This window comes from Talpa europaea (genome assembly GCF_964194135.1).
Source record: "Talpa europaea genome assembly, chromosome: 8".
Classification (NCBI taxonomy): Eukaryota; Metazoa; Chordata; class Mammalia; order Eulipotyphla; family Talpidae; genus Talpa; species Talpa europaea.
Window position 1 is genome coordinate 97,467,795 of NC_140075.1, and position 20,370 is coordinate 97,488,164.

A 20,370-nucleotide genomic window follows, 5' to 3' on the forward strand; every position below is an offset into this window, starting at 1 on the left:
TTTATTGCCTTAAGCCACTTAAATTTATTCTCCAGTTCCTTGTGTCCCAGTGTCCCATTAATTTTAGGTTAATATAAGTTTAGATATGAAAAAGATGACATATAATAGATGACAAAGATTTGTAAAAGATACGTAAAAGATGACAAATTTTATTTTAAATTAATTGACTTTGAAGACTAATAATGTCATAAATAGAAATAAGAAAGATTGTAACAAAACTTTTTGAGGATAGATTTTAAAATTGAAAGAGTTTAAACCAGATTTCATATCCAGCCAAGGACCACTTACCAAACTTGGTGAGTTTGATCTAATGTAGAATTGTAGGGTGGTGATAGGTTATCCTAAAGAAACTGTTTCATATGTTACTAGAAATGAACTGGTGTTTGGAGGAGAGTCATGATTTTGGAAGTAGCTGTGTAACACTTTCCAACATTTTTATTTTAGAAGGATACAGTTTAACTTACTTGATGATTTTGATGTAAAAACACAGATCATAGCTTAATGCAAGCACTATTGAATTATTTATTAAGCTTGGAATTTGTGAACAGAACTAGAATTTTGTTTATTTCCTGAATGGAGTAGTGTTGTATAAAAAAGCATTGTACCTTAGCTATTCTTACATGTAGTAATGAGCCAAATAGTAAGATGGATCTATATACCATAAGCCAAGTGGAATCTGTCCTTGAAATTATTTGAGACTTTTTTTTTTTTAAATAGAGGCATGTTTTATTTATTTATTTGTTTGTTTGTTTTGTTTATACATGCACTGGGTACAGTCAGAAGCGCGGGAGGGTGAGAGAATTCACCAGAGCCAGAGCGGGGAGCAGAGCAGGCAGAAAGACCGAAGCACACTGCTGAGGGGAGCAGCGGGCGGCAGGAGAGGTCTGCGCGCCATGTGGGACCCTCCTCAGGTGGCCGGGGAGCAGCCGGGGATCGAACCGGCGCCGCAGAGGTCGCCAGCAGCTTCGCAACCCAGCGCTCAACCACTGCGCCACCGGGGAGGCCCTATTTGAGACATTTTGAAAGTTACTTGTAAAATTACTAGGACTTTAGAAGTATAATCTGTCTTTCTGTTTCATTTTTAGAGTGTTCAACCAGATTCTTCTTCTCCCAGACATGTAAGTCACTGTAACATGCCTGTAATTCATAGTTTCTTTTTTAAAGATTTTTTTTTTTTTTTTAATAGAGGCATGTTTTTCTTTCTTTATTTGTTTGCTTGTTTGTTTTGTTTATACATGCACTGGGTACAGTCAGAAGCGCGGGAGGGTGAGAGAATTCACCAGAGCCAGAGTGGGGAGCAGAACAGGCAGAAGGACCGAAGTACACTGCTGAGGGGAGCAGCGGGCAGCAGGAGAGGTCTGCGCGCCATGTGGGACCCTCCTCCGGTGGCCGGGGAGCAGCCGGGGATTGAACCGGCACCGCAGAGGCCGCGGGCAGCTTCGCAACCCAGCGCTCTACCGCTGCGCCACCGGGGAGGCCCCTAATTCATAGTTTCTTAACATTCATCAAAACCTTTCTTTGTCACATGTCAGATTGAATTAAAATTTATGTTGTTATTTTCTCATTTAAGTTTTGACATTACTATTAGAAATATATGAGCTCGAAGTAAAGTGGCATTGTAATTATGCTCTAAATCTTGGTTGAAAATGAGCATAATAATTCAAATTTTTGACAACCTATTTTAAGGAGATGGTTATCAATTAGACATGGTTCATATAGATTCATCTGTTTCATGAGTTGCATTTAATAAATTTTGAGCAATAGATTATGAATAAGTATTGAAAAATAGAATTTTGAGGTTGGAAAGTTTTGTATTATGACTTAAAGTATTAGTTGCTTGACACTATTTACTGTGATGTATGATCCACTTTTAGTCTTCACTATGGAGTATTTACTTAACAGACGAAAAGGCATTCTTTCCTCAAGTAATTCAGAAACAGACCCCGATTTTATGACAGTGCCTTTCTACTTGAATATTATTATTTTTGCCCATACATATTTAATGAGAGTAGATGAGCAAGGCAAAACAAAGAGGCAAGTGATTTTTCCTTCAGCTGGTTATGTTTATTATTTTGTAACAGTGCTTTTGAAATGTAATGATATGGAAGTATCATTTAACTTTTTATTTCGATATAATTTCAGGCTTAGGGAAAAGATACAGGTATCATACAAAGAATTCCTGATGTAATTCACTTAGATTCCTATGTTAACATTTTACCACATGTGCTTATTCCTTTTCTAGTTTTTCTCTCTCTCTCTCTCCTTCTCTCTCTCTCTCTCTCTCTTGCACATACGTATATGTGCACACACACTTTTCCAAACTGTTTGAGAGTGAATTGTGGACATGATGCCTCTTTGCCCTTTTATCTCCAAATACTACAGAGTATGTTTCCTAGAACCAAAGGCATTCCATTCCATATAATGATTAAAATAGGGCATTAATATTGGTATAATGCTAGGCACAGATCTTACTCAGATGTTTTCCATCATTTCAATTGTGATAGAAAATCCATTATGGGTTTGAGCTTTTCAGCCTCTCTAACATGGAGAAGTTCTTCAGTATTTGTCTTTCAAATATTGACATTTTGCCTTGTACAGGACAGTTATTTTGTAGACTATCCCTTAATTGAGGTTTTTCTGATAATCTTGATTAGATAGAGGACATTAAATTTTGGTAGAAATACTATGAAAGTGTTGTACTCTCAGGACATCTTATTAGGAAACCCATGCTGTTGATAAATCCTTTTACTGGTGATACTAACTTTGATCATTTTGGCTAGGGGTAGTGTCTGCAGGGTTTCTGGCCACTACAATATTAACTTTCTTTTTTAAAGATTTTATTTATTTTTGCATGGAAGAACTATAGCCCAGAGGTATGTGGGGTGAGAGGATTCACCAGAGACAGTGTGGGGAGCAGAACAGACAGATTTACTGAAATACACTGCTGAGGGGAGCAGTGGGCGAGACAGGAGAGGTCTGCTGTGCCTATGTGGGCCAGCTTCCTGGCCAGGATCCAAATCAGGCCACCAGGGTAGGCTATCGCAGTGATAGCACTGAGACTTAAACCCTAGGCCAGCAGGGAGGCCTCTACAATATTAACATTTTGAGCTGGACAATTCTTTGTTGATTGCAGGGAGCATGTGCTTTGTAGGGTGTTTAGCATTATCTCTGACCTCTTTCCACTAGATATTGGTAGCATGTGCACCTCAATTGTAAAAACTAAAATATCTCCAGACATTTCTAGATGTCCTCTGTGGGGAAGCCCCCTTCCATTCCCTTAAGAACCAATACTCCACTGGAATGTTACTGTTTTTCTCTTCTAGTAAAGAAGTCTCTTAAAGGAGATACTTCAAGATTTTATGTATGTCTGGTTGCCAAGCAAACTTCTATCTACTTGTTTTTGTTTTTAATAACTGTTGATGTTTACCTATGTTAGAATATCTTGATTTTTTTGCTTGAATCAGTTATCATTTGGTGATTGCCAGGTAGTGATTTTCCTAATTCCATCATTCCTTTAACTGTAAGAAAGAACGTGTCCTCTGTCTATTTTTTTGTGTGTTTGTGTGTTTTAATGGATTCTTATTTTATTCAGTGTACTATAATGTTTCTCTCATTTGTTTTGATACTGAAATCACTTCTGATTTGGCAATTGGGTGTCAAAAGCTGCTTGCTATTTCCTTTCGACGTCTCAGTGCCATTCTTTAAATATAGTTGAACCTTGAACAACAGGATTTGAACTGCAGGATCCACTTAGATTTTATTCTGTTTGCTGGTTGCACATTCACAGATTCAACCAACCTTTGCTGTCGATTGAGTGAATCCACAGATCAAACTCTGGTGTGGAGGGCCAACTCGAAGTTATACAGGTTTTTGACTATGGGGTGGGGAGTGTCACTCTCCAAACCCCTGAGTTGTTCAAGAGTTAACTCTACATCCTTTTTGGCACTCTATATGTTTCAGGCTCATCTTACACTTTCCCAACCCTAGCCCAAAACCAATTTTGTCTCTATGAAACCCTGGTTCTTTTTTAGTGAATAATAGTATTTATAAACCAAGATCTGGATGCTAACCATCTTTATTACTAGTAAGTCATTGCTTCTAGGTCTTCTCAATGGATAAAGCTAAGAAAAATACATCTTTACATGTACATGCACCTACATATATACACATACCTAATATCTAATTATATGCATATTAAAAACAATGAGTTCATACTGATACCTCTAATTTTAGTCCATTATCCAGGCTTCATTATATTCTTCCTCCTTTGCGTATTTGTAATTCCTTCTGCAAACATCAGAAACCTGATTTCCATATGGAAGCATTTTAAATTTATAGACTGTGAGCCATCAAAGATCACAGTGCTTAGTTATGGCTCTTGAAATTAAGTAACATCTTTTTTCATATTATTTTCAGGGTCATAATCGTATCATTGCCTACAGTAGGCCAGTTTACTTCTGCTTATGTTGTGGTCTTATTTGGCTCTTGGATTATGGTAGCAGAAACCTTACTGCAACCAAATTCAAATTATATGGAATAACTTTCACCAATCCACTGGTGCTTATATCAGCCAGGGATTTAGTTATAGGTAAGTAATCTTTAAAGTATCTCAAATCTTAATTTTAATTTATATGTTTATAAGCTGCTCACTGATGAATAGGCCAATTACATAGATAAAAATAATTTTAATAGGCTTATTTTGCCATTTATTGTAATCTCAGTGAAGAAGAAAACTATAGGGCTATTATGACTGAAAATGCTGGTGATGAACAAATACAGTAATCCTTCTGTTTTTGAAGCCAATGTACTGGGATTCTGTATCTCAGGTTCCTATTATGTGAAAATGATTGAAATAATTTTTAAAGTTGCTTTTTATAGTTCAAAAGATTATTAAATACCGAGTTTTGTAGGATAATAATTTTAAATATCTTTTAAAAAATTGCTTAGTGTTTTATCTTAATTTTGGACTTCTTTTTATTCTTTATGATCCTCGATGAGCAAAAGCATAGATATGATATATTATTTTTAATATCCTTTTCTTTCCTTCTATAGTGTTTACACTCTGTTTCCCAATAGTATTTTTCATTGGTCTCCTGCCTCAGGTGAATACATTTGTGATGTACCTCTGTGAACAATTGGATATTCATATCTTTGGTGGTAATGGTGAGTACTTCCATATAGAAATTACAGGTTAGAGTATTTATTAATTTTATAGATCATGAAGTAATAAACTGAGCCTTAGCATGTTTTTCTGGTTGTCATTTTAGAATTAAAATTAGGAAAAAAAAAAGGTACATAAAATTTAAGACTGAGCAGCAGTTAACCTGTAGAGAAGAAAAAGTTAAGTGTCCTACTTTAACAAAAGATCCAGGAATATGGAGTTGATTTCTGCACTTGATCTTAGCCAAAAGGCGCGAAAGTGATAGGAGTTGATTTCTAAGAAGTTATAAAGCACTTTTGTTTAAAATTAAGTTATAGTTATTTTGCATGGAACCTATATAGACTTAAGAAATATATGTATAGTACCATGTGTTCCAAAAGATTGAGTTCTGACATAAGACATTGTGTTTGTATTTTGAACTGGTGTATGCACTTGGTATAGCTATATAGTTGGTTTCAGAACTTTGTTTTATAAATCGAATGGGAGCACTACAACTAGAATGCTTTTAAGTACCTGTTTTTAGAGTAGAATATGTGGATGTTAATTGGTATTCTTCCTATTACATGTATATTTAGTTAAATGAATGATTATTATCTTGGGATAGTTAATGGTTTGCCAAACTTGAAAATAAACCCTGTGGGCAGCCACTATGGTTAAAATATACCCTTACTTAGTTTGGCAATTTAAGTTTTATTAAAAGATGAGTGAAAAACTAGAGAAAAAATATGAAAGGAAAAGAATTACTGTGACTTTATAGTCTATTTTCATAATTCACATTTTCGGTCACGGTTTATCTTCCGAGTAATCTCTGCAGCTAAGATGTTGATATTATTGCTTAAATTTTAAATAGAAAACAAGTTTTTCCTATATTGCTGTGTATCTAGAGCATTTTTAATGTTTTGAAGATTGTTTTGAAGAGGAGTGAATTAAGGCTGGGCAAGATTTAAGCATGGTTTATTGGGTAGGAGACAGTACAATATTTAGGAACTATTAAAGATTCTGTATTAATCTTAGTACTATGATGAGGGTTTAGTGTAGGTAATTTATAATATTTGGCTTTATCAAGAAGATATGGTATATATAGTCAATAGAATACTACTCAGTGATTATAAAGGATGAACTCACCCTGTTTGCAGCAACATGGATGGAACTGGAGGGGATCATGCTAAGCAAAATAAGTCATAAGGAGAAAGACAAATACTGGATGGTGTCACTTGTATGTGGAACTATAGAGAAACCAAATGATGGGTCAGATAAAGCCAAAACCAAAAACTAGCCCTTGAAAGCACATTATAGAACTGAGGCATTCAGAGGGAGAGCACAAGTGAGGAGGAGACACAGTGGACTGTGGTAATGGACTGTGGGTGCTTTGGTGGTAGGAAAACTAGAGTGATAGCATTGGAAGCGGGGGATCTTATACTTCAAAAAAAAAAACAACAATGTAAACCAACATTACCTCAATATAGATTATAATGTTTGTCATATTGTAATTTACAAACTTGTAATAGGTGTTAGTTTTTTACTATCTCCTAAAGAAAAATTTTTCCTATAGATTTCTTCTGTGGTCACCATATAAAATTGCCATTAAAGGAAATCTGTTTTCCATATTTTAAAAATAGAGGTTATCTCAGCCATCTTTTATTCCTTATTACTAGTAATGCACTTGGAACTCTTTTTTTGTTCTTAGTAATTAGTCAGAGCTTTTTTTTTTTGGTGAGAATTAGCACATGGGGATACACATTTACTTCTGTGTGTAACACAAGTTCTGTTAATGTAGACTAATGTCTTTCAGTTAATGATTAATACAGCATTAGTTTTTTTTTTTTTTTCAGTCCTCTGCTAGCTTCATTTTTACATCCTTTTGTAAACAATAAGATAAACTCTTGAGGCATATATATAGTCTTTCCATAAGGTATAAATATTCATTACTTCCAAAGCAAATACATTTTATTTTGTATCAAAAGTTGTGGCTAGTAATTTATCCTTTGAAAATCTTTTGAAACCATAGGGTGAACTAACTGATTAAAAATCAAATTAGTAGATATTTAATTACAGTCACTCTATGCCATTTTAAATACTTTCTAGTAACGTTTTAGGATGTTTTTCCATAAATGTTTATAAAATACTAATTTCTTTTCATTTCAACCGTCTAGCCACTACAAGCCTGCTAGCAGCACTTTACAGCTTTATCTGTAGCATTGTGGCAGTGGCCTTGCTATATGGTTTGTGTTATGGCGCTTTAAAGGTGAGCAGTACAGTGTATGTTTTATTTTTAAGGCTGTTCTTCTATATGAAAATTGTTTTAAGGTGACTAATATTTTTTTCCTCTAGTGCCACTTTTAGGATTAATTTCCATGTTCTTCATATATTAGGCATTATTCTCATTCTGATTTATTTTGAATTTGAAAGGAATTTCTTAATCATTACTGCGAAAATCCTTTTCCATGCAGTAATCATAGGTTAATATTTGAAACAGTTAAAAACTAAGCTGGTCTGGGATATTAGTGAGCATGGTGATAACATATTATGACATTAATTTTGAAGTTAAGAATTTATGTCAGTATCATTCACTCACTGAATTCAGTGAGTATGCTTGGGAACCCCGGATAAAGAGACAAAGAGCCAGAATAGGATCTAGGATGACTTTTGGGTAGAGTCTGGCATGAACAACTGCTCTGATACTAATGAGTAAGGTTGAAACCTTGGAGTTTAGCGAGCAAGGGTTATGGTTTACATTTGGAAACCTGTATTTTTTTGATACAGGGTATCTGGAGATGCGTAACAGGTAATTTTATGTAGAGAGATTTGAGATAATGATTAATCTAGAATTCATCAGCAAAACTAAAGTATCAGAGAAAGATTGCTGATATCAATTGTGAAAAGATGGATAGGATAGAATCATGGGAATGCCAATATCTAAGTGTTAGAAGTGAATCCTACAAAGGAAATTTCAGAGGCAATTGAGTCTCAAAAAGTTTTATTAAATTTGGTGATTCATAGAATCATAAATTCATAGAATCACCAAATTGTTGACTTTAACAAAAGCAGCCTCTTTGGCGATTCTTCCATCCCAGACTCCACCACACAGTCTCTGAATATTTACCAATTTAATTATATCTGAATGTCTGCCTTATTATCACTGCACAAATGCTATTCCTATATACATTCTCTTATTTACTTTGTTTTCTTTTTTATTTATCTCTTATTCTCAAGCTCTTTAAATTCCTTCTCAACAAACTCAAACATACCAGGAAGTTTATTTCCTGGCCTCACCATTTCATTTCACAAATTACTCAAACCCTCTGTGCCTTAGTATCCTTGTTTATACACTGTGAGTTAATAGTATTTCCAAAGATGAGGGCAATAATTATTTAGGAGATACTTAACAAAAATCTATAAATGGGACTCAACATAAAATGTTCAGTAAGATGATAATAAGATTTTCAGTTAGCCATTTTTTAAAAAAGGTCTGTATATTGTGATGTGGAATAGTGTCCAAAACTATTACTAAATGGGACAGGGAAGGGGGGAGGGTGGAAGGCAAGTTGTTGAAGTGGATTATGCTAAGCAAAGTAAGTCAGGACAAGAAAGACAAATACTAGATCAGTTCGCTCACATGTGGATTATAGAGAAACAAAGCAGTGGAATATACAAAAACAAACCCTTGGATTCTGACTGAGGAACTGAAGTTACCAGAGAGGGAGGAGGGCATGGAAACAAAGAGTGAAGGAGGTCCGATGGACTGTGGTGGAGGGTTATTGGTATCTTGGTGGTGAAGGCGGTGGTAATATAAATTTGAAGAGGTGTAAGCTTGTATACTCCTGAATGTCTAGTGTTGCAAACCTACATTACCTCAATTAAAGAAAATTAAAAATCAAGTTTTATAATAAATTCCCACTTGGCTCCCCTCTTTCATTTTCCCTTCTCAAATCCCAAGTGAGAATCAATGGATTAGATTGGTTTCTACCTCACAGGCCATATTTAGGACTGCGGACTATTCCTTGTATCACTATTACCTACTGGGTGCAATGTACCATGCACATAGCTCCGAGAGACACTGCTGTAGGCAGAACAGACATGGCCCATCCCAAACATGTTCGGTTGGACTTAGAGACTAGCTTGTATGTGATTTATTTCTTGAATTATATGGTTTGTTCATTTAAGAAATACAGTGTAATGCTGATTATATAATGCCGTATTATATAACAAAGTCATCAAGTAGCACACCAGGTGTCGACACTTTATTTTGCTTAATGTATTGCATGTTTCCTTTCCCTGATCCATTATTAGATATAATCAAAAAACTTACTATACTAAGTTATTTCATTTTGTAAAAGGGTGAATATAGTTTACTGTAGCTTAATACCACTTAAAATCTAAAAGAAATTTAAAGTAGCATGTAACTGAAGCAAATATATTATTTATTCCTTGCATATAAATAGAGCTTTTGTTCCATAAGAAATCTGAGGATGGCCAAGCAGCTTGATTTTAGTTCATCAGAAGTTAATAATTCTAAATGTATGGGTACAATTTAGTTGAATTTGATTTTAGTTAATCTTTCTCCAAAATAATTGACTTAACAAGATTATGTGATAGATTCTGAATTAGAAGTAAATTGTTCTGTCAAACTTCTTTTTTCCTTGAATAGGATTCCTGGGATGGCCAGCATATTCCAGTACTTTTCTCTATTTTTTGTGGCTTGTTAGTGGCAATATCCTATCATCTCAGCAGACAAAGCAGTGATCCATCTGTACTTTTGTAAGTGCAATCAATTGCTAGTAAACTAAAGTAATTTAACTAAGTTGGCATTTCTTTCAACTTTCAAATTATGTTTTCTAGAGCGCTTTTGCCAAAGTGCTCTGATTTGATTTGTATTCAATTTCAAATACAATTAATAAATTAACTGTGATATAGAGACTAGACCTTGATGGTAGTTATGGTGAATACATTTGCCCAGGCGTGAAACTCTAATCTTCAAACTCAACAGTGTTGGAAACCAGTGTTTACAAACCTCAATAAAAAAAGAAAGAAGAAAAAATTTTTTTTAAAGTGACAGCCCATGGGCCTCCCCTGTGGTGCAGCGGTTGAGTGCTGGGCTGCGAAGCTGCCCGCAGCTCTGCAGCGCCGGTTCGATACCCAGCCGCGGGTTGAAGGTCCCACATGGCGTGCAGACCTTTCCTGCCGCCCGCTGCTTTCCTCAGCAGTGAACTTCAGTCCTTCTGCCTGTTCTGCTCCCTGCTCTGGCTCTGGTGAACTCTCTCACCCTCCCGCGCTTCTGACTGTACCCAGTGCCATGTGGGTAGCTCCCTGGCAGGCCGGGGATTGAACTTGCTGCAGAGGCTGCACATAGCTTCATAGTGCTGTGCTTAAACCTTTGCCCACCAGGGAGGCCCGAGACAAATATTTTTTAACTCCAGTTTTATAACTTAAAAAAATTAGTTTTGAGTCATTATCAATGCATTCACTGAAAGTATTTGTTAGCTTTTTCTCTCAAACTGCAAGAACTACATTTTAACAAAAATTCATTCACTGTATCCTTCTTTATGGTATCTTAAACTTTTTAGAGTTTGTAATTTGCTAATGACTAAATTATACTTGGATCACTTGGTTTTTTACAGTAAAGTTTATTTGCCATTTGATAACTACTGGTTATCAGGGTATGTATGTGTTTTTTTAATTGGTTTTTTTTTCCTCTCTTTTTTAATATAAAGCTCTTTGGTGCAATCCAAGATTTTTCCAAAATCAGAAGATAAAAATCCAGAAGACCCTTTGTCTGAAGTAAAAGATCCACTGCCTGAAAAACTTAGAAATTCTGTTGTAAGTTTTAGCTTTTTCAAGTCATCTGAAAACTTATTTTTGACAGTTCACCATGTTATATAACAACAAGACTTTAGTAATTGGGAGAAAAGTGTGGTCATAACCATGTAACCATATATCCTTCACCCCCAAAGACATATACGTATTATTGATTGCCTTTACTTCAAATTTTGATTATAAGAATGCTTATTCCTCAGACTTCAAGAAATAATAATATGGTAAATGGTCAGTTGTAGATCAAGTGAAATTATGTGATTTCATTGTTTGCAGTAATCCTATTCAACTTAAACTAGGACTTGAAAGGTGAATATGATCATTTATTAGATTGATTTTGTTGTTAATGTTCTTTTTTTTTTTTTTTAAGATTTATTTATTTATTTATTTATTTATTTATTTATGCAAACACGGGTATAGTCAGAAGCGCAGGAGGGTGAGAGAATTCCCCAGAGCCAGAGCGGGGAGCAGAGCAGGCAGAAGGACCCAAGTACACTGCTGAGGGGAGCAGCGGGCGGCAGGAGAGGTCTGCGCGCCATGTGGGACCCTCCTCCAGTGGCCGGGGAGCAGCTGGGGATTGAACCGGCGACACAGAGGCTGTGGGCAGTCCTGCAACCCAGCGCTCAACCGCTGCGCCAGCGGGGAGGCCCTGTTGTTAATGTTCTTATTGATTTAAACTGTGTCCTAGTAAATCATCTACAAGTGATTCAGCATGTTTTATTTCTCAGGGGCATCCAGAAAGTGTGTCTTCATGAGTGTGTATGTTCCAAGTTGAAGGAGAGAACAATAACAGTGTTAAATAACCAATTTAATATATTTAAGTAAATGTAGTAATTTTAAAAATTTCTAAAATAATTTTAATATCACCGGTATCCTTTTAGCAATTATTCTAGATTCTATAGGTTCATATCTGCTTTATGAAACAAAATATAAGAACACTCTTTTTCTAAGTTGTTTTAGATGATTTCCTTTTGTGAAACACTGAATATAGGTAATTCTTGAATTACAGATAATATTTACCTTCATTGAATTAGAGCTGTTCATTTATTTTTTAGAAAAATTTAGAAATATAAAATTGCCTTTAGATAGAACTAAAATGGTTTTACCTGACTTTAATTTCCATGTCAGCAAAGTATGTTTCATGTTTAACACAGTAAACATTTTCTGAATCTAGCTTCAAAGTATAAATCTACAGTTCAGCTGACAACCACAGGTATCAAAAGATTTCTAGTTTTTGCTATAACTACTAAGATCACCAAAATCTGCTGAGTAAAATAGGACATACGCGTACTGTTTTGGTGTTTCAAAAGGCCAGTGAAATACATAACATGGTCATTCCAAAGGATATACTCTGTAAATTATATAGTAAGTTTAATTTTCTCTTCTTATATGTAAAAGGCTGGTGGGAGTGGGGGGAATTTTTATCCGTATATGTTGTGTGGAAGTATCAGTAGTTAAATTAAGGTTAACTTCATTTCCTTAGTATCACAGTGTCAAATCAAAATATGGATTATTGTGGATAAGAAACATAAGCTAATTATTATGGATAAGAAACATGAGAGGTGCTAAAGAGTAGGATAAGTGGAGAAATATTCCAACCTTTGCCAGGAATAAAGAAAAAATTTAGACAATTCTTATGTCTAAAACAAAAACTTCTGTTTTTTTCCAGAGTGAGCGTTTACAGTCTGACCTAGTAGTGTGCATTGTAATGGGTGTGCTGTATTTTGCTATTCATGTAAGCACAGTGTTCACAGTATTACAGGTAAGGAATTATTTTGTTCTTTTGGTTGAGGGAAAATCCTTGGATTCATTTCTGGTTATTGTAATGTTTGTCCATAATCTGGAATTTGACTTTTGTTTGTTTTTTAATATAAAGTACTTACTTCCTCATGGGGCCCCTGAATCATGAATCCATGAGTTGCTTAGTGGGATGGTGCCGGCTCAGAGTGTGTTACAGTGCTGCAATCATAAGGAGTTGCAACCAGCTGTGGCTGTTAGCAGGCCTGAGCCCCTTGCCTGACTACGGTTAAAGACCTTTGTTCCTTGTGGTTCTTACCACAGGCTGCCTGAGTATCCTCTGGAAATGATATTTGGTTTCTTGTAGAGTCAATGACCCTGGAGAAAGTTCAGCACAGATGCCCCAATACTTTATAACTGATGTCCAGTGTGACATACCACCACTTCTTCTGTATCTATTTGTCGCACATGGTAATCCTCATACAGTGCAGGAGAGAAATAAAAGCAGGTGTAAATACCAGGAAGTGGGGATCATGGGAACCAAGTTGGACACTGACTTCCATGGTGCACCCTCCAGCTTCCATGATCTTAGTCCTCTTAAAGTTTCCCCACAGTCATCTCTCTCTCTTTTTTTTTAAAGATTTATTTATTTATACAAGCACTGGGTACAGTCAGAAGCGTGGGAGGGTGAGAGAATTCACCAGAGCCAGAGCAGGGAGCAGAACAGGCAGAAGGACCGAAGTACACTGCTGAGGGGAGCAGCGGGCGGCAGGAGAGGTCTGTGCGCCATGTGGGACCCTTGCCTGGCGGCTGGGGATCGAACTGGTGCTGCAGAGGCAGCGGGCAGCTTTGCAACCCAGCGTTCAACCGCTGCGCCACCAGGGAGGCCTCACAGTCATCTCTTATTTTAACTTTTTTCTGTGTGTTTAATTTTAAATAATTTCTATTGCTCTGTTGTTTAGTTTACTAATAATTTCTTCTTTAATCCCCTGTTAATCCCATACATTGTAGTTTTCATCTCAGACCTTATCATTTTCAATTTTAGAACTTTGTTATATTTTTGTTGATATCTCTCATGCCTCTACATACTAATTCGAACAGAGTTTTAACTTTCTTAATGTCCTTGTATGCTAATTTTAATTTCTGTGTCACTTATGAGTTGGTTTAGATTGATTGATTTTTCTCCTTCATGGATCATAGTTTCCTGATTCTTTGCATGTGTTGTAATTTTTGATTGGATGTGAAAGATTATAAATTTTACTTTGCTGAGGATTATATATTTTTGTAGTTCTAGAAATATTCTTGAACTTTCTTAAATTTATGCGCTGTTATTTGTTAATATTTTGATCCTGTTAGATCTTGCTTTTAAGATTTGTTAGTTGGAACCAGGATTGTGTTTAATCTAGGACTAATATTCATTCCTCTTACAAGGCAGTACCCTTTTGAGTACTCAAACCAGTGCCCTGTGAATCAAGAGCTTTTCTAGTCTGGCTGTGCAAATTGGCCCAATTCTTAGCTCTATGTAAGTGCTGATATTGTTCTGCCTAATCCTTTCATGTATTTCTTCCTCTGGCCTTATGTAGCTTTCTCACATACACATTTTGATTTCCTCTGGATGCACAAGGGGACCTCTGCCTATCTTCAAAATTCTCTCTCCATGTAGTTTTCCCTTTGGTACAGTCTGTTCTGTGAACATTAGTCATCTTTGCGTCTTGGTCTCTTCAATCTCTCCGCTCTGTTGTCTCAGTCAAGGGACCACCAGGCTTCTCAGTGGGTTCCCTTCCCCACATTGCAGCTTGGACATACTATCAAGGCTGTAAACTGGGCAGTCCTAAAATTAGCCTCTGTTTATTTTCTCTTTCTTTTTTCTCAGGGTTCACTGTTTATCTCCTTATGTCTAGTGTACTGCAAACCACTGATTCTTACTTAGTATCCTCTTTTAGTTGTTTCATGTGGGAGAATAAATCCCTGTTACTGTCTTTGGCCAGAAGCAAAGCTTATATTATTTCATCTTATTTAATGTTTTCACCTGCTTTTCTTTATTTTCAATCTGAACTATTAATTCTGAATACTCATAGTTAAGTAAGGTCCAGTGTGTCTTCCAGGTGCAGATGGAGACTCCTTCACATCTAAGAGATCTTGGAGTTTCTAAATAGAACACTTTTATATGGACTCTTTGAAGTGATGTTACTTGATTTCCTTCTTTGTGATTTAGTAATACATAAGAACTCTGTTCTAGTGATATGCCATGAGAAAGCACAAAAAATATATTTCTGATCTATTCTGTTCTTCACAAACGTTTACTGTTTTACTTTACACAGGTTCTCTACTAGCTAAAACAATTTAATACATTTCTCTGCTAAGTAGTTGTTCTTTAAGTAGCAAGCAATACAACTCAGGCCAATCCTCATCATATAATAGTGAGCAACAAAGAAAGTAGTCAACACATTTTTAAATGTCTGTAATCCTTGACTAATCACTAACTTTTGTAGCTAATTAAATGAGAAAACTGCATAATATGGACGTGTTCACTATAAGCAAATATTTAGTTCCTAGATTCTGAAATTGACTTACTTGTTCATTATCAAATATAAAATTGACAAGTCACAAGTTTTCCTGTGAGTCAGAAAACCACTTCAGATTTTCTCAACTTTCTTTTTCTTGTAGCCTGCTCTCAAGTATGTATTGTATGCACTGGTTGGCTCTGTGGGCTTTGTAACCCATTACGTCCTGCCTCAAGTTAGAAAACAGCTACCATGGCACTGCTTCTCTCACCCGCTACTGAAGACAGTAGAGTATAATCAATATGAAGTTCGAAGTAAGTGGGTCATTAAACACTTCCTTTTGAGTACTATGGATTTTTTCTCATTGTAGAAAGACAACAGCTTTAAGTATCAAGTAGCACATTGGATTGTGTTTCTTATACTTAGGTTTGAAGCTGTAATATGTCAAACTTTGTGTGAATGCTTTAATTTTAGTTGAAATATAAATGTCAGTACTTCAATGCCAACTTTTCACTGAATAAAATTAATTTCTTCTTTAAATGTATACCTGTGATCTCTCTGACCAGTTCTCACTCTTTCACTCATTTTACCTTGCCATATGCATGCAGCTGAATTTGAAATACTTTTAACTCAAAGCTTAGGGAAAATAGATCTTTGTTCCTGTTTCTATCAGAGACAGTATGTCATACCAGAGCATGGTATAAAAGATTTGATAAAGTGAAAAGAAGTAAAAACATTTGTAGTTGTTGTTTGAGCAGATTTGGGATAAAGTATAAAATGACTGAAAAGCAGCAGAAGACCAGTTTACTTGGCAAGCTTATTGCTTGCCACTTTCAATCCTGACTTTTCTTTCCTGTTTTAAGTGTTTAGCCCTAGTTTGTAGGTCCTATGACCTGTTATATGCTATACTTTTTCATTTTAGAGAAATAATTAAAGTTCAGACCTATGGCATATTTTATTACATACCAGTGATTTAATTAATCAGCATATTTTTCCTCAGATTTTTTTTCAGTTAGTGAAGTCTCTGGAAAAGAAATTGTTTGAAGATCAATTAACTTATGTAGAGAACTATGAAGTATTTGAAAGCTTTCTATCCCAAACTCACTTCGCATTCTTAAAGCAAATTTCCTGAGTCTTACAGCAAAATTGACAAAAGCATAATGGTATTATAATTTTGATCATCAGTTTGATCCTGCAGAGATAATTAAATAAACACTAAAGTGTAGGTTGCAGTAATATCACTGTGTAGACTTTGCTCTTTTAATAAGGGAAAATGACATGAAATTGTATTGGCCTATCCTTACCATCAGGAATATAACTCAAATGATGTATTTTTTGATGGTAAACTATTGGTATTGCTTTAACATATGAATAATAGCAAGTGTATCTGATTTATATTAAAGCTCACCAGTTTTCCTTTAAGTAAATCACCAAAATGTTTAGTTTGATTTTAAAAAAACATTGTCTAAATTTTTACAAATTTTTAATGAATATAACTTACGTGACTTATTGAAAGTGCTAGATCTTATCAAAATAGATTTTTTACCTTCTACTGATTTTAGCAACTGAAAGAAAAATATTACTCATTTGAACATTTCCTATAGTCAGGGGACGTTGCTTTCAGGTAGCTGAAGAAACTTATTTAAATCTTTCAGTTTACCCTACACACTGTCCCCAATGAAATAATATTAAAGTATTAGAATAAATATTACTGGCAATGAAAATGAATGTTATGAAGTAACTTCAAGACATAATCATACTTGCATATTGTCCTGAGATGTTATGTTTTATCTGTATGTGTAGATGTGTGTGTATATGTATGTCTATATCTGTATAAGTTTAAGTCACTGGTAAGTGGCAAATTTGGATGTAATTCAGATTCATAGAATATGACTTGACTGAAATACTGGGTTTCTTAGATTATTTATAGTAGAGGTGAATTTTGAGCTCTAAGATTTTCCTTTTTCATCACATCGTCAAACTGTTTTATACATTAGATTACGTGTAGTCTTGAATTATATTGCTTTTTTAGATGCAGCCACTATGATGTGGTTTGAGAAACTTCATGTGTGGCTTCTTTTTGTGGAGAAGAATATCATCTATCCGTTGATTGTTCTCAATGAACTTAGTAGCAGTGCAGAGACTATTGCTAGCCCCAAAAAACTGGATATAGAGTAAGTGCATTTTTCTTATAATCTAATTTTGACTACCGGGGGATACTATAAGCAGTATCTTTCATTATTGACCAAGTAAACAGTCACTGTCTTTTTGATGTAAGGCACTGTGAGAAATAAAAATTCAGGGGAAATTTGTCTTAAAAAGTAAAGTTAATTTAATTTTTAATATTCTGTAGTACATTTGGGAGATGGCTATTTTTGTGTAGTATGTAAGTCATACCATGTAGTGACTATATTTGTATACTACTTAAAGCACACCATATAGTGGTCAGTTGTATGGCATAGGTGATTAGTTGCCTGTGCAGTCATCCTGTATGCCTACCCACTAAAATAGATACATGTTATTAGGTAAGCACTGATACGTTTTTCATGTGCTTAAATGCAATTGATATTAAAGCAATAAAAATATTAAGAAATTGGAACTAAATGTCAGAATTATAATATTGTTACTTTTTAAAAACATGCTTACAGGGGCCCTCCCTGGTAGCCTAGAGGTTAAGTCTCAGTGCTATCACCTTGGCAACCTGAGTTCGATCCCCAGCCAGGGAGTTGACCCACGTATGGTGCAGCAGACCACTCCTGTCTCACCTGCTGCTCCCCTTAGCAGTATAGTTCAGTAGATCTGCCTGTTCTGCTTCCCACTCTGTCTCTGACTCCCCCATACCTCTGGCCTACACCCCAGTTCTTCTGTGTCAAAAAAATAAATAAAAAATAAAACATGGTTACAAAGCTTAAGAATCATAACACATTATTAAAAGGGAATATTATAGTAGTTTAGTATGTGATTAGCTTTCTAAATTATTTTTCGATGTTTAAACTTAATATATATTTTACACTTAATAAACCAAATGGTAATTTTTCTGAAGTTAATAGATTTTCTGAAGTTTTCAGTCATTGTTTGATGAATTGTGTTTTCTTTATATTATAGATTAGGTGCTTTAATGATCACCATTGCTGGTCTGAAGTTGCTACGATCCTCTTTTAGCAGCCCCACCTACCAGTACGTTACAGTCATCTTTACTGTGCTCTTTTTCAAAATTGACTATGAAGCTTTCTCAGAGACTATGCTTTTGGATCTCTTCTTCATGTCCATACTCTTCAACAAGGTAACTTATCATAGAAAGGAATATCCTTATCTATAAAAAATATTTCCCTAAGTAACACATTATTTTAGTGAGGATTATGCTATCATTTGCTTTATTATCTTGTAAGTAATATCTTTTGTCAATCATCCAGTTATTTAGGAGCATATTAGAATCCTTAAACAATGCTAGTCACTGTGATTCACAAAAGAATGTTTCATGCGATAGCTGGGGAAGTAAAATTAAATTACATAGAAAAATTAAGGAAACTAATAAATAGATATGTTTAAATATTCAGGGTTTTCAAAAGGGAGTGTGGTTTTGAATAATTTTAAAAATAGATGCGGTCCATAATTTAATTGGACTATGGGCTTCTGGGTGGATAAAGGGGGGAAACAACCTGATAGCTAACTGAAGGTGGTAGATACTAGGGGCAATGAGGTTATATGGGAATAATCAGAAATTAATGTGATGATGACATTTGTAGAATGCTCTGAAATTTACAGAATACTTATAAAGTCTGTTATCCACCCATAAGATAGGGGCTTTTAGTACTTTTACAAATGAGATGATAAAATGTGGAACTTCTGCTTCCCATTCCAAGAGTTTTTTTGTTAAGCTACACTACCTTTCTAAATGAAATAGATTGTGCTGTCAAAATTATTTGTAAATTAAATAGAGTTTAGAAGTCATGTTAACACTAACCACCTGCAAAGGACTTTGACATATATTAATTATCCCATTTGATAGGTTAACAGAGAGCTGAAGCATATGAGCAGCTACAAAACACAATGAATGACCAATTTTAGGAAAGTTAGCCTGGTCAGCCACATTTGGGATGAATTGGGGAAGAGAGAACCCAAAGGTATGGAGAACAGCTTAAGAGATTATGGCAGTGGTAGAGGTGACCTAGTTTGGGAAGATGACAAATGAATACTACCAGTATGAACAAGGTCTTAATGATGGTCAGGTTCAAAATACTGTGATAAATGTTGTAACAAATAACTTCTAAAATGTGGCAATATTTTGTGTGTTCAATCACAAATTTGTATGCATTTTGATCATTTCTTCTTTGAGTAAGCATGGTTAACCAAAGGAAGAAATCAGGAAGTTAATCAGAGAATTGTTTGTATAAAGAAGCATATGGTTTCTCACAAATTTAAATAGTTAGATGGGAAATTGTATTTCATTTGATTACACTAGTTAAAAAAAGCAAAAGTTGTAGTTAAATATAAATTAGTCAGTCTTGAAATAGTCTGTTTAATAGTCAATTAATTCTGATAAGTTTGGATTTTCTTAATACTTTCGTTTGTTAAACAAATCATTTTTTGAGAACATACCAAGTTCCAAAACTGTTCTAGAGGCTTAGGCTATGTCAATGATGAAAATGGAGGAAGCTCTGCCCTTAAGTTATTTGCATTTTATATGATAACTTGATAGAATTTCTCAGTGAAAATAAGCAAGTAATCTTCAAAGGAAAGGATCTCCTTTGATATAGTGTTATTTTAAGATATCATTGTAAGATATACCATTGATTTAATCTTCCAAGAAAAAATTACTCAATATATATCCAAAAGTGTTTTTACCTACTAACTACTTAGCTATATAATGAGGTATCATTTTTTCCAATATTACAGTCTTAAGTTGAGTACACTCTGATTTGCATTTAAGTCTGCAGCGTTTTCTGAATCACTGCTTTTAAGTGTTATGATGGCATCTTGAAAATATACTTGCTGCTTTCACTTGTCATCCTGATCACAGTAATACTGAGGTTTTGCCAATCTAATTTTGAGCCATGGCAAAGAAGAGATGGGTTCATCTGCAATTTCTATTGTTTGAAGTTATGATTTCTTTGTTAGAAGGAAACTAAATAAGTTCTTAGTAAAGGAGCTAAATTT

General features: G+C 34.9%; 1 protein-coding gene across 2 annotated transcripts in view; it reads left to right on the forward strand.

Moving 5' to 3' along the window:
- PCNX1 (pecanex 1) overlaps nt 1-20,370 on the forward strand; it is a gene marked incomplete at both ends in the record, with an annotated part of 141,965 nt that overhangs the window by 91,685 nt on the left and 29,910 nt on the right. For both annotated transcript variants that reach the window (XM_084241226.1, XM_084241227.1), the window contains 10 exons: nt 1,086-1,118; nt 4,417-4,588; nt 5,053-5,163; nt 7,315-7,406; nt 9,810-9,919; nt 10,873-10,978; nt 12,642-12,734; nt 15,377-15,527; nt 17,246-17,387; nt 18,319-18,496. In XM_084241226.1, coding sequence (XP_084097352.1) covers nt 1,086-1,118; nt 4,417-4,588; nt 5,053-5,163; nt 7,315-7,406; nt 9,810-9,919; nt 10,873-10,978; nt 12,642-12,734; nt 15,377-15,527; nt 17,246-17,387; nt 18,319-18,496 — 1,188 coding nt within the window. The remainder of the gene's footprint in view (nt 1-1,085; nt 1,119-4,416; nt 4,589-5,052; nt 5,164-7,314; nt 7,407-9,809; nt 9,920-10,872; nt 10,979-12,641; nt 12,735-15,376; nt 15,528-17,245; nt 17,388-18,318; nt 18,497-20,370) is intronic.